The following is a 14,467-nucleotide window of genomic DNA, read 5'->3' on the forward strand; positions in this document are numbered from 1 at the left end:
CAGTGAGCCAAGGTTGCACCACTGCACTCCAGCCTGGGCGACGAGTGAAACTCCATCCAAAAATAAAATAAAATAAAATAAAAAACTGGAGGATGCTAGGCAATCTCATTCATTCTGAAATTGGTGAATAAAGGGAGAGAGGCATGCAGAGAGAGGCATGCATTTATCCTCCCTTTCGAGTGCAAACTACCTCAGAGAGTAACCAATAGGTTGACATAGGGCTGTTTTTTTGTTTTTGTTTTTGCTTTTTTTTTGTTGGAGGCAGGTCTTGCTTTGTCACCCAGCAAGCTGGAGTGCAGTGGTGTGATCTTCGCTCACTGCAACTTCCGCCTCCTGGGCTCAAGCGATCCTCCCACCTCAGCCTCCCGAGTAGCTGGGATTACAGACGAGTGCCATCATGCTCAGCTAACTTTTTTTTTTTTTTTTGAGATGGAGTCTCTCTCTGCCACCCAGGCTGGAGTGCAGTGGCATGATCTTGGCTCACTGCAACCTCTGCCGCCTGGGTTCCAGCAATTCTCCTGCCTCAGCCTCCCAAATAGCTGGGATTACAGGCGCCTGCCACTGCGCCCAGCTAATTTTTGTACTTTTAGTAGAGACGGGGTTTCACCATCTTGGTCAGGCTGGTTTTGAACTCCTGACCTTGTGATTCACCTGCCTCGGCCTCCCAAAGTGCTGGGATTACAGGCGTGAGCCACTGCGCCCAGCCTCAGCTAACTTTTAACTTTTGTTTTTTGTAGAGATAGGGTTTCACCATGTTACCCAAGCTGGAGGATTTTTTTTTTTTTTTGAGAGGGAGTCTCGCTCTGTCGCCCAGGCTGGAGTGCAGTGGCACAATCTTGGCTCCTTGCAACCTCCGCCTCCTGAGTTCAAGCAATTCTCCTGCCTTAGCCTCCCGAGTACCTGGGATTATAGACGTGAGCCACCACGCCCAGCCAATTTTTGTATTTTTAGTAGAGACGGGATTTCACCATGTTAGCCAGGCTGGTCTCAAAGTCTTAACCTCAAGTGATCCGCCTGCCTTGGCCTCCACAGTGCTGGGATTACAGGCGTGAGCCATCGTGCTTGGCCGAGATTTTTCTTTTTTACAGAAGAATTCCCACTAGTAAATGACAATCGCCACCATTTTGCAGTCCTTGATACATATCAGAACCAGGCGGTGATTGTCAGTGTGGCTAAAACTTATCTGAAAGGCTGATGGGGCGCTAGATAATGGATGGACTGGGCTGATGACCCTGAACCTACCATTAATCTTACCTGACAGAAAGACAACCAGGCATTATTGCATCCTGTGGTGATGCTGTAGGAAGAACGTAGCGCTACCTATGAAGTATATAGGACTTACTAAAAAAAAACTCTGAATTGAACTTGAAACTGATCAAGCCTCCAGAATGAACTGCCAGTTTACAGGAGATACAGGGGCAGAGGCATAGGCTAAACAAACCACAGGAGGGTAAGCAGTAATTTCCCTGTTAGAATTTCCCTCATAGGCTGGTCAAGGTGGCTCATGCCTGTAATCCCAGCACTTTGGGAGGCATAAGCGGGTCGATCATTTGAGGTTAGAAGTTCCAGACCAGCCTGGACAACATGGTGAAACACTGTCTCTACTAAAAATACAAAAATTACCATCCTGGCTAACACGGTGAAACCCTGTCTCTACTAAAAATACAAAAAGGTAGCCGGGCAAGGTGGCGGGCACCTGTAGTCCCAGCTACGCGGGAGGCTGAGGCAGGAGAATGGCGTGAACCCCAGGGGGGCGGAGCCTGCAGTGAGTGGAGATCGCGCCACTGCACTCCAGCCTGGGCGACAGAGCGAGACTCCGTCTCAAAAAAAAAAAAAAAAAAAAAAAATACAAAAATTAGCTGGGCATGGTGGCATGCACCTGTAATCCCAGCTACTTGGGAGGCTGAGGCATGAGAATCACTTGAACCTGGGAGGCAGAGGCTGCAGTGAGCTGAGATCACAGCACTGCACTCCAGCCTGAGACTCCTTCTCAAAAAAAAAAAAAAAAAAAACACCAAAAAAAGAATTTTCCTCATAGAATGTGGGAAATTCTTTTAGACAAATGACCTAGTTTTTTCAACGAATGGATGGCAAGGAGGTGGGGGGAAAAAAGAGAGAGAAGAATTTTATGGATTAAGAGATTTGAGTGACACAGGAACCAAAAGAAAACCCCCAAAGCGTAATATTAATGTTCCCTTTGACTTCCCTATCCCTGGCATACTGAGGACATATAACGTTCAAATCCTTTATCCCCTAGGACAACCAGCCTCTGATGTCACCTATAGATTCCTGACCCCTGATGTCACTGTGATCTGATATCCCCTTACCACCCCACCCTGGCATCTCTGGCAGAATACCTTCCCTTCCACCTAACTTTGGCTCTCCTGGCATCCCGGGGAGAAGGTTGGGTGGCGGGTGCTGTTTCCCTCCAGGCACTTTCATCTCTGCCCTGTCTTCCTCAGCTTATTCCCAGCACCTGGACAATGAGATCAGTCACAGCAGCTACCTGGGCACCGACTACCCCACAGCCATGACCCCCACTTCCCCTCGGCGCTACTCTCCAGTGGCCAAGGACCTGCTCGGGGAGGAAGACATTCCCCGAGAACCGAGGCGAATTGTGATACACCGGGGCTCCACGGGCCTGGGCTTCAACATCGTGGGTGGCGAGGACGGTGAAGGCATCTTCATCTCCTTTATCCTGGCCGGGGGCCCTGCAGACCTCAGTGGGGAGCTGCGGAAGGGGGACCAGATCCTGTCGGTGAGGGAAGGCCTGCCCCTACCTGCACCACCCCCTCCCCACAGGGCAGAGCGCAGAGCTCTTGGGGAGGGGCCTGGGTGGGCTGCAGCCGAGTCCTCTTGCGGTACCACTCCCTGCTCCACCTGGACCCAGAAGTGCTGCCTCCTGTCTCTGGTGACATAGCCTGTCGTCCTCTCTCTAGGTCAACGGTGTTGACCTCCGAAATGCCAGCCACGAGCAGGCTGCCATTGCCCTGAAGAATGCGGGTCAGACGGTCACGATCATCGCTCAGTATAAACCAGAAGGTATCAGGCTGGAAGTTCCTTGTCTTATGAGCTAAAATGGCCCTTAGAACTCTTCGTCAGCTGATGGCTTCAGTAGGGGAGGACAGGGGTGGCAGTAGGATGGGGACAGAGCTCAGGAACCTCCCTGTCCTTCCTCAGAGTACAGCCGATTCGAGGCCAAGATCCACGACCTTCGGGAACAGCTCATGAACAGCAGCTTGGGCTCAGGGACTGCGTCCCTGCGGAGCAACCCCAAAAGGGGTTTCTACATCAGGTCAGAGGCTTCCCGGGCCGGGCTCCTCAGCCCCTCTGCATTCCTGGGCACTCTGTGCCTGGCTCGGGCCTCAGCTGCTTCTCCTCTCCACCCTGCCTGCTCTAGCTCCCCACCCCAGGCCTGAGGCGCAGCCAGGGTTCATGGGCTTGGCTGCACAGGTTAACATTTGAAGTACTCCCTGTCGATGGGAAAATAGCCTCTGCCCCAAGTATCCCAATTGTCTTCTAGCCCCTGGTCATCCCAGCACTTCCCCGGGACTCCCAGGCCACCCCATAATTTGGCATCTCAAAGGTTAGTGCTTGGTGAAGCAGGGTCCTCTAGGGTATTTGGAGTGTTGCCCCAGCCTTCACATCCCTATGGGCAGTCCCGGAGAGGTGGGCCGCAGCTCTGTGGTGCCTGCCCCCGTCTCTCCAGCGGCATTTTGCTCCCTCTTAGGGCTCGTCGCCGTTGACTCTTTCTGTGGCTTAGGTTTCTGCCAAAACACACCTCTCTCCTGGCCCCGGGGGTCACCCCTCCACTTCTCTCCCTCTCTGGCCCTGTGGCTTGCATGGCCTCCTCTGCTGCTGTGCTCTGCAGATGTCTCTCGGAGGTGTTTGTCCTGGCTGACCTCTTTCCAGAGGTCAAGACCTGCACTTCTGGCCATCTGCTTTCTGGCCATCTCCACCGGGATGTCCCACAGGCGTCCCACACTCAACGTGTCCCACACTGAGCTCATCATCCTGCTGTGGACCTGGGTTCCATCTTGCTGTGCCAGCAGTTTCCCTCTTGTTGAATGTTACCACCGGCCACCCAGACGCTGGCTCCCACCTGAGCCCTTGCTCTGCCCTTCCTCCCTGCTCGGGTCCGGTTGGTCCCCAAGGTTGTTCTGACTCCCAGTGACCACAGAGGTTGTGTGGTGGCTCCCAGGGGGAATGTCATCTGGTTATCACACTCCCAGGGGGCCCGGGGTCTCCTCCCTCCTCCCCAGGCCCATTGCTTTCCTCCGCATCTTCATTCCTGCTCTAGTTCTGACCCCAGGGGTTGTGACTTACTGATAGAAATTTGATACTGGTAAGGGTAACCATTATTTGGAAACATGGGACATTTTCTTTTTCTTATGAATTTGGGCAGATTCAAGGTTACCCCTGTGACTTTATGACGTGCATGTGTACTGCACACTGCTTTCTTTTTCTTTTTCTTTCTTTTTTTTTTTTTTTGAGACGGTGTCTGGCTCCGTTGCCCAGGTTGGAGTGCAGTGGCATGATCTCGGCTCACTGCAAGCTCCGCCTCCTGGGTTCACGCCATTCTCCTGCCTCAGCCTCCCAAGTAGCTGGGACTACAGGCACCCGCCACCACGCCCTGCTAATATTTTGTATTTTTAGTAGAGACTGGGTTTAACCATGGTCTCAATCTCCTGACCTTGTGATCCGCCCACCTCAGCCTCCCAAAGTCAGCTGGGATTCCAGGCGTGAGCCACCACGCCCGGCCCAAACTGCTTTCTTGAGAGGGTCAAGTTCAAGCCCTCCCTCTGGAAACTGTGCTCAGTGTGGACTGAGTGATGGCTAATAGTTGTTATGAGTTATAGTCAGCGTTTGGTCCCCACACAGTTTTGGGTTCCTCGGCATCCATAGCTCCCATGGGAGTGCCATCTGCAGACCTCTGGGCCAGGTCTCAGGGTGACTGGGGCATCCTTCCTGGAGTCCTCAGCCGGGCTCTGACCAATAGCCACTTGCCCTCCAGGGCCCTGTTTGATTACGACAAGACCAAGGACTGCGGCTTCCTGAGCCAGGCCCTGAGCTTCCGCTTTGGGGACGTGCTGCATGTCATCGATGCTAGTGATGAGGAGTGGTGGCAGGCACGGCGGGTCCACTCTGACAGTGAGACCGATGACATTGGGTTCATCCCCAGCAAACGGCGGTGAGGCTCCTGGGCTCTGTAGCCTTCCTGCCGCAGGCACTGAAGTTCCCAAGGTCCCCTGGGGTGGGCAGCCAACAGGGGATGGGTTTGCCCTCTGAACTCCTAGGGGTTTGTCTGTTGCGCCCTCCTGAGGTCCATGGCTCCCATGAGCCTTTGGGAAGGACAACACCTTATTGAGGAGCACAGCGTCCAGGGCTGCAGGAGAAGGGGTGTCAGCTGCCCCGGAACGTGGAGAAGGGGTTGTTGGCTGGCCCGGAGCATGGGGGCGGCGGGGTTCCTCACTGGGCATTCCCCTACCCGCCTATCCCTCCATGTATCCCACAGGGTTGAGCGACGAGAGTGGTCAAGGTTAAAGGCCAAGGTAGGTGGAGGAGGGTGTGAGCCTGGGTGGAAATGTGAGGGCTCATGGAGCTGAGCTCGTCACTCACCCCATGGCCTGCTTTTTCTTCCTAGGACTGGGGCTCCAGCTCTGGATCACAGGGTAGGTAGGGTCAGTTCGGGAAGATGTGGGTGAGAGGAGCACTGAGTTGCTTCCTCAAGGGGGAGACAGGGCTCCAGGTCCCCTGTTTCAGAGCCCCTTGCAGATGCCCCACCTCCCACCAGGTCGAGAAGACTCGGTTCTGAGCTACGAGACAGTGACGCAGATGGAAGGTGAGCCCTGGCCCCTGCCTCGGCCCCAGGGCTTGCTACTCCCCCAACCCTGCGCTCGGCCTAAGCCAGGCTCTCTCTGCAGTGCACTATGCTCGCCCCATCATCATCCTTGGGCCCACCAAGGACCGCGCCAACGATGATCTTCTCTCCGAGTTCCCCGACAAGTTTGGATCCTGTGTTCCCCGTGAGTGCTGGGGCCTTGGATGGAGGAGAAGGTGGAAGTGGGGGTGGGGCGGGGGAGGCCCATCCCTGGGGCCATAGGCAGAGCCTCCTGGGGGATCGGTGTGTAGGGAGATACAGGGTTTCTCCGAGAAGGGGTGTTTCTCAGCCACCCTCTCATTCCACAGTACCCATGCCCAGGCCAGAGACTTGGAGGCCCTGGAGGGTGCTAGGGGAAGCAGTTCTGGCCTCTGCAGTCTTGGTCTCCCTAGCAGCTCCCTTTCACCAAAGGACCAGCTGGACACTGTGGGGATTTGATTGAAGTAGGCAGGATTTAAGCCAGAGGGATGGTGGTTAGATCTTTGGGGGGTGGGGTGACTTCCTGGCAGATACGACACGGCCCAAGCGGGAGTATGAGATAGATGGCCGGGATTACCACTTTGTGTCGTCCCGGGAGAAAATGGAGAAGGACATTCAGGCGCACAAGTTCATTGAGGCCGGCCAGTACAACAGCCACCTCTATGGGACCAGCGTCCAGTCCGTGCGAGAGGTGGCAGAGCAGGTAGGACCTGGTGGGCACCCGGTCCTCTTCCTTCTCCCCTCTCCCCACCCCACTGCCTCCCTCCAGCTCTCTCTAACTCTCTCTCTCTCTGTCTCTTTCTCTGCTGGGTCTTGACTCCGCTCCTCCACCTCCTTCTCCTCTTGGGCAACTCTGTCTGACCGCCTGCTCTCTGCCCCTGCTCTCTCTCCCGCCTCCCTCGCTTCCTGACCCCAAATTCCCCACCACCATCTGGCCTCTTTCTCTCCCCACTCCCTTCTCCTTGCCCCATTTCTCCTCTCTTCCCATGGCCTTGTCTTTGGTGGCTTGGCCTTCCCCATTGGGTCCCCCCCTTTTTCCTGATTCCCCTCTGGCCCTCTCCCCTGCCTCACCCTTTCCTGGGGCCCCGCTCCCCTCTCCCACTCCTCTGCTAACTCCTTTCCTTTCCCCACTGCTCCTCACCCTGCCCTCCCTCCCTCCACGGTTCCTTTCTCCATCTGCCTCACTCCCTCCCATCTGTCTCCTTGTTCCTTCCATCTGTCTGTCCTCTGTCCGTCCTCCCCTCCCTCCTCCCTCTATCCTACTTCCTTTCTCCTTTTTCTTGGCTTTCCTTCCTGCCTGTGTCACCTCTGCCTTGCACACCCCGCCCCACTCGCTGCTGCCCCGGCTCTGCCACCATCTCTTGGGTCCTTGCCTGCCTGGTGCTCCTCCCTTCCTCCATTCTGTCCTGTCCCTGCCCTCTCCCGTGCTCTCCATCTTCCCTTTCCTTTCTCTCTGTCTTTTACTCTGTCCATACCCCCTTCCTGCCTGACTCGCTGCCCTCGTGTTTCTTGACATCCATGTCACTCCCCTTCGGCCAACTTCCCATTCCCCACCTCTCCCCGTCTGTCCTTTCTGTCTGTCCTGCTGTCTGTCCTTTCTTGCCACCCGCTGGCCCCCCTCCGCCCACCCTGCCTGCCCCCAGGGGAAGCACTGCATCCTCGATGTCTCGGCCAATGCCGTGCGGCGGCTGCAGGCGGCCCACCTGCACCCCATCGCCATCTTCATCCGCCCCCGCTCCCTGGAGAATGTGCTGTGAGTATGGTCCTGGGGGCCTTCCCTCTGCTCCCCCAACACCTGTGGCCCTGGGCCTCGCAAGGCCTCTGCGGTCAACTCTCCCTTCAGAACCCTGGACAGCGGTTTCAGCAGGCCCTGAGGGGGATCCCTGGACCCCAGAGGATGTGGGGGAATCGGGCCTTTCCCCTCCTCTCCTGCCTTGAGCTAGACAGGACTACATCTCCCAGCAGCCCCTGGGGCATACCGGCTGGGGCAAGTCAGGGCCTCCAGGGTTGTTGGGAATTGGAGTCCGAATCCCATCTCTGGGGCTGAAGGCTGGAAGGATGAAGCTCCGTAGATGTCCCTGGAGTAGCCACACCTGGCTGGGGCAGTTGCGGGTGGGGTCTCATCTATGGCTCCAGAGGATATTGGGAATTGTATTTTTGTTTTTGCTATGTGCTCCAAATAGAAGAATACTTAACATTCCTGGATAGAGGAGATAAAAGTCAGGGTCAGGTGGGCCCAGTCTCAGGCCTGCTCTCCCTCCCTCTTCACAGAGAGATTAACAAGCGGATCACAGAGGAGCAAGCCCGCAAAGCCTTCGACAGAGCCACCAAGCTGGAGCAGGAGTTCACAGAGTGCTTCTCAGGTGAGACCACAGCAAGGCTGTTGCTAGCACGTAGGGTGCCTTTGCTTGGATTAGAAAGAGCTCCCCCGCCACCCCCAGTGGATGGCTTAGAAAGAGGTGCCCCTGTGGGCGCGGCACGGTGGCTCACGCCTGTAATCCCAGCACTATGGGAGGCCGAGGCGGGTGGATCACCTGAGGTTAGGAGTTCAAGACCAGCCTGGCCAACATGATGAAGCCCCGTCTCTAATAAAAATACAAAAATTAGCAGGGCGTGGTGGCGGGCACCTGTAATCCCAGCTACTTGGTAGGCCGAGGCAGGAGAATCACTTGAACCCGGGAGGCAGAGGTTGCAGTGAGCAGAGATCACACCACTGCACTCCAGCCTGGTGCTAAAAAGTGAAACTCCATCTCAAAAAAAAAAAAAAAAAAAAAAAGAGGTGCCCCTGTGGGCGGGTGCAGCGCCATGACTCATGGCTTGGAGAATTGGAAAGAGGTGTCCCTTCCTCTGGGCTGGTGCAACCCCCTTGGCCAGGTGTCCTCTGGCCCTTCCTTGGCCTCACTCCCTGCTCCACCCCACTCCCAGCCATCGTGGAGGGTGACAGCTTTGAGGAGATCTACCACAAGGTGAAGCGTGTCATCGAGGACCTCTCAGGCCCCTACATCTGGGTTCCAGCCCGAGAGAGACTCTGATTCCTGCCCTGGCTTGGCCTGGACTCGCCCTGCCTCCATCACCTGGGCCCTTGGTCTGAACTGAATTGCCCAAGCCCTTGGCTCCCCCCGGCCTCCCTCCCACCCCTTCTTATTTATTTCCTTTCTAACTGGATCCAGCCTATTGGAGGGGGGACACTCCTCTGCATGTATCCCCGCACCCCAGAACCGGGCTCCTGAACGCCAGGAACCTGGGGTCTGGGGGGAGCTGGGCTCCTTGTTCCGAGCCTTTGCTCCTTAGGGTCCCCGCCCCCGCCCGCCCCCACTGCACACACAGACCCACCGGGGGCCACCTGCCCTCCCCCATCCTCTCCCACACACATTCCAGAAGTCAGGGCCCCCTCGAGGAGCACCCGCTGCAGGGATGCAGGGCCACAGGCCTCCGCTCTCTCCTAAGGCAGGGTCTGGGGTCACCCCTGCCCTCATCGTAATTCCCCATGTCCCTTGATTTCTCATTTATTTTTTCCACTTTTTTTTCTTCTCAAAGGTGGTTTTTTGGGGGGAGAAGCAGGGGACTCCTCCGCAGCGGGCCCCTGCCTTCCACACGCCCCCACCTTTTTTCTTTGCCGGTTTGCATGAGTGGAAGGTCTAAATGTGGCTTTTTTTTTTTTCCTGGGAATTTTTTTGGGGAAAAGGGAGGGATGGGTCTAGGGAGTGGGAAATGCGGGAGGGAGGGTGGGGGGCAGGGGTCGGGGGTCGGGTGTCCGGGAGCCAGGGAAGACTGGAAATGCTGCCGCCTTCTGCAATTTATTTATTTTTTTCTTTTGAGAGAGTGAAAGGAAGAGACAGATACTTGAAACTCGGTGTGTGGCCTGGTTATTTGGGACCTGGGTGTGGAGGGAGATGGGCGCAGCAGAGTCAGACCCTTCTTCACTCCAAGCCAGAGAGGTTAGTGGCCTGGAAAACGGGCCATGGAGGTAACTGGCAAATCAAGGAACCCGAGCTGGTGAAGACTGGGCCTGGGAAGGTCTGGACCTCTGTCCAAAGTCATGACAGGCCAGAAAGGGGAGGCTGGAACTTGTCTGGGGCCCTGCAGACTTAGTCCAGCTGTGATCCCCGCCGGGCTGTCTCAGTCCTGTTGGGAAGCACAACAGTCCCTAAAGGAAAATAGAGAGGAAACTTCCTTCATTCATGTTCATGGAGTTGTGGACAGAGCTAGGATCTGGAAATGATTTTTTTTTTTTTTTTTTTTGAGACAGAGTCTTACTCTGTCACCCAGGCTGGAGTGCAGTGGCTTGATCTCGGCTCACGGCGATCTCTGCCACCCTGGTTCAAGTGATTCTCCTGCCTCAGCCTCCTGAGTAGCTGGGATTACAGATTACTGCCACCGTGCCTGGCTAATTTTGTATTTTTAGTAGAGATGGGGTTTCACCATGTTGGTCAGGCTGGTCTTGAACTCCTGACCTCGTGATCCACCCGCCTCAGCCTACCAAAGTGCTGGGATTACAGGCGTGAGCCACCGCGCCCGGCCTGGAAATGATCGTTACAGAGTTTTGCTGATAAGAAATGCTGTGTGAATATACGCTAGGTTTCTTTATGCGCCACCCCCTCTTTTTTTTTTTGAGACAGAGTTTCGCTTGTTTGCTCAGGCTGGAGTGCTGTGGTGCAATCTTGGCTCACTGCAACCTCTGCCCGCTGGGTTCAAACGGTTCTCCTGCCTCAGCCTCTCAAGTAGCTGGGATTACAGACACCTGCCACCACGCTTGGCTAATTTTTGTATTTTTAGTAGAGACGGAGTTTTGCTATGTTGGCCAGGCTGGTTTTGAACTCCTGACCTCAGGTGATCCGCCCGGCTCGGCCTCCCACAGTGTTAAGATTACAGGCATGAGCCACCGCGCCCGGCCTTTATGTCCTATCTCTATGGGAAAGATCTGAGGCAGCTTTGTAAATAATGAGGGTAGGAAAATAAGAATCTAAATGCCAAAGATGAAAACTGGAGAAATGTATACGAGCTGTGAGGGTAAATGTGATCTCTGAGCTTCCTGATAGCCATGGCAAAAAAGGAAATTGTCAATTACCTAGTTCTTTATCATAAGGGAGAAAGAATTTTAGTTCTTTTAGGGAGTCACGTTTTCCTGGCCCTAAGTCCTAACTGAAGCTTCTCAGATCCTGCTATTATAGAATGGTAACTCTCAGCCTTCTGCCTTCTTCATGTGTTTGGCACAGATAAACCTTTGGAGGCACCTGCTGGGGTACTATTCTCAGGTGCTCCAGTGGGTAAGGCTGAGGCAGAGGGCCCTAAGAGTTGTGGTGGTTAAATCCCAAACAGTGCAAAAGGGCATTTTTTGTAGCCACTCTTGACTAAAGTTGAGACCAACCCAGGGGTAGTGATTCTGTGGATGGCATGGCCGTTCAAGCCTAAAGTAGTCCAAGAATAGAGGCAGAGATTGCTGAAGGGGTGTCACTTCAACCAGTAGCCATGTATTGCCCTGCAGGATTTTCTATGCAGGACCGAGTCCATCAGGATCCTGGGGATGGGGACCAGGGGTCTGCATTTCTGGAAAGCTCCCGGGTGATTCTGATGTCTCGCTGGGTGGAGAAGCACTGCTTCAGAGGATGTTTTTCTTTCCTTTTTTTTTTGAGACGAAGTTTCATTCACTCTTGTTGCCCAAGCTGGAGTGCAATGGCGCGATCTCGGCTCACTGCAACCTCCAACTCCCGGGTTCAAGTGATTCTCCTGCCTCAGCCTCCCAATAGCTGGGATTACAGATGCGCGCCATAACACACAGCTATTTTTTAATATTTTTAGTAGAAACGGGGTTTCACCATGTTAGCCAAGCTGGTCTCCAACTCTTGACCTCAGGTGATCCGCTTGCCTCGGCCTCCCAAAGTGCTGGGATTACAGGCGTGAGCCACTGCGCCCGGCCCTGGATGTTTTTCAAATAATCCTTCTCTTAGCTTGGTTCTGTGTAATAGCAGATGGCTTGAGGCTGTGATAACGTTCTCTACCGTGAGCTGAAGGGAGAAATCTAGGAACTGAGGAAGGTATGTGCAGGTAATGCGTCTGCGTGTTAAACTAGAAGGGGCAGAATCACATACTTGACCTGGATGGGGTAGAATCACATAATTTTGCATGTATTATTATTATTATTATTAGAGACAGAGTTTCGCTCTTGTTGCCCAGGCTGGAGTGCAGTGGCGCGATCTCGGCTCACTGCAACCTCTGCCTTCCGGATTCAAGCGATTCTCCTGCCTCTGCCTCCCTAGTAGCTGGGATTACAGGTGCATGACAGCACGCCCGGCTAATTTTTTGTATTTAGTAGAGATGGGGAGTTCACCATATTGGTCAGGCTGGTCTCGAACTCCTGACCTCGGGTGATCCACCCCCCCTCGGCTTCCCAAAGTGCTGGGATTACAGGCATGAGCCACCGCGCCTGGCCTGCATGCATTATTTTGTAAATTGTAATCGATACACGTATCTGACAACAATTCAAATAAATATAGAAATACATACTGTTTTAAAAAAGTTTCCTTCCTGTTTCCCTCCACGCATTATTCCTCAGGGGAAGCACGGTTGCAGCTGGGGCTGTATTCTTCCAAGGCCGTGGAGAATTCTTCCCTGGCCGCTTGAGGAGGCAATGTAATTAATGCACTGGAGCCCTGGGTTCCCAAACAACGTAGGTTCACATCCTGGCTCTTCTTCTCCCCACACTTTTTATTTATTTCAGTAAATACTTGGATGTTCCTTGGAACCAGGCAGTGTTCTAGACGCTGGGAAGGCAACATCCCTGTCCTTAAGGAACTTTGGGTGCATCCAGTGGAGATGACAGACTATAGGGAGTACGTGAAAACAGAGTGTTTAGACAATGATGGGTGCTGTTATGAAAGAGAGTGATGGCCCTTGCTGGTTTAGACCGGGAGCTCAGGGAGGCCCCTTGCAGCAGCATTTGGGATTGTTGTCAGGAACGTGTGAGGCCTGTTTGTTCCCTGTGGAGGGAACCATGAGCCGGTTACTCTGGGTGTGAAGGGGAATACACAGCAGGGGGCAATGGAGAGCCAGCTAGGCTGTTGCTGGCGTTAGGATGAGGGAGGATGGTGGAGTCACTGTCACTCTGGGGAGAGCTTAACCTCTCTAAGCCTCAGTATACCTAGCTGTAAAATGGAAATAACTATCTAACTTGTGAGGAATAAACGGGAAAGTACATGTAAAGCCCTCAGCACAGTGCCTGACACATGGTAGAAAATGGTAGCAATTATTGTCATTGGCCTCTTGGTCTATTTTCAGATATGCGTAAGCCCAAAAGTTAAAGCCTGGAATCATTTGGAGTTTTAACAAGTTTTACCCTCAAAAGATAGGAAAGAGGCAGGCCTGGCATGGCGGCTCACGCCTGTAATCCTAGCACTTTGGGAGGCTGAGGTGGGCAGATCACGAGGTCAGGAGTTCAAGACCAGCCTGGCCAACATGGTGAAACCCTGTCTCTACTAAAAAAAAAAAAAAAAAGCTGGGAATGGTAGTGGGTGCCTGTAATCCCAGCTACCCAGGAGGCTGAGGCAGGAGACTCTCTTGAACCCAGGAGGCGGAGTTTGCAGTGAGCAGAGATTGCGCCACTGCACTCCAGCTTGGGTGACAGGGCAAGACTCTGCCTCAAAAAAAAAGTAGGAAAGAGGTATAGAGAGGGTCCTGGGTCAGAGAATCCCGGCTGTCCCAAGGTTGAAAAGGTGGGTGTGCCTGGGGTGGACAGAGTGGCATTGAGGAGAGACCTGGGGGAGAGAGACCCTACTGGAGACAGGGAGCTTAGGCCCCCATTCCTGCAGGCCGGCTTCTTGTCAACTGCAGAGATGGGATATCGAAGTCCTTGGGGTGGGTTGTGTCAGCTCAGATTTAAACTTGTGTTCAGAGGCCCGTCTGCTCCTTTCGGCACTGGTGGTTCCCCTCTTCCCTTGCCCCGGCACACAGCCCTCCAGCCCGAAAGGCTGGAGGACAGCCTTCCTTTTCTTCAACCTCCCCTGCTTCATCTCAACCCAATTCCTGCTCAGCCTCTTCTAGATATGGGACCATAAGCTGCCCTCTTTGGGAAGTTTGTGAAGAGCCTCTGCTTTGCCCCTCCTGCCTGTTTGTTCAGGTGCCTCTTCTTCAGATCTGCGGGTGTTAGACTCCCTGCAGGCCTGGGAGGAGGTCTAGCCACAGCCCTTGGGTGCACAGGCCCATCCCAAACATGAGGCTGGAAAGTGCTCTGAGAGGGTTGGCAAGGATGAGGGAGCTCGGAATCCTTCTCCATAGCAGGGGAAGGCACTGTCTTAACTCAGATAACCCCGGGCCTCCAGCTCTGTCCCAGTGAAGTTGCTAACCCCCCTCTGGGGTGTGGGGACAGACATCCTCTGCCATCCTGATCCCAATCTTCCCCCTTTTCTCCTCCTCCCACACTGGAAGAGGCCTTGGAGGTCTAATGCAACTCATGGCTGTGTTGCTAGTGAGAATAATGAAAATAAAATCAGCTAGCACGTGCTGAGCGCCTGGTGTGTGCCTGCACTGCGCTAGGTGCTTTTCACTCATTATCCCATTTAACCTTGATGAGCACTCTGAGCCAGGCACGAACCCATTTTCCAGATGAGGGCA

General features: G+C 54.2%; 1 protein-coding gene across 23 annotated transcripts in view; it reads left to right on the forward strand.

The window, feature by feature from the left end:
- DLG4 (discs large MAGUK scaffold protein 4) overlaps positions 1 to 9,709 on the forward strand; it is a 30,350-nt gene extending 20,641 nt beyond the window's left edge. For 14 of the 23 annotated variants that reach the window (XM_055258574.2, XM_063629550.1, XM_055258575.2 and 11 more), the window contains 11 exons: positions 2,463 to 2,758; positions 2,940 to 3,042; positions 3,181 to 3,295; positions 5,015 to 5,191; positions 5,516 to 5,552; positions 5,645 to 5,672; positions 5,795 to 5,842; positions 5,925 to 6,026; positions 6,391 to 6,563; positions 7,504 to 7,613; positions 8,132 to 8,447. In XM_055258574.2, the coding sequence (XP_055114549.1) occupies positions 2,463 to 2,758; positions 2,940 to 3,042; positions 3,181 to 3,295; positions 5,015 to 5,191; positions 5,516 to 5,552; positions 5,645 to 5,672; positions 5,795 to 5,842; positions 5,925 to 6,026; positions 6,391 to 6,563; positions 7,504 to 7,613; positions 8,132 to 8,432 (1,490 nt within the window). In that variant the 3' untranslated portion in view covers positions 8,433 to 8,447. Of the gene's footprint in view, positions 1 to 2,462; positions 2,759 to 2,939; positions 3,043 to 3,180; positions 3,296 to 5,014; positions 5,192 to 5,515; positions 5,553 to 5,644; positions 5,673 to 5,794; positions 5,843 to 5,924; positions 6,027 to 6,390; positions 6,564 to 7,503; positions 7,614 to 8,131; positions 8,448 to 8,785 lie in introns of those variants that run through there. The other 9 variants (XM_063629554.1, XM_055258581.2, XM_055258578.2 and 6 more) reach the window with 2 other exon arrangements.
- The last annotated feature ends 4,758 nt before the right edge of the window (positions 9,710 to 14,467 follow it).

Source organism: Symphalangus syndactylus, chromosome 20, assembly GCF_028878055.3.
Source record: "Symphalangus syndactylus isolate Jambi chromosome 20, NHGRI_mSymSyn1-v2.1_pri, whole genome shotgun sequence".
In the NCBI taxonomy this organism is placed as follows: Eukaryota; Metazoa; Chordata; class Mammalia; order Primates; family Hylobatidae; genus Symphalangus; species Symphalangus syndactylus.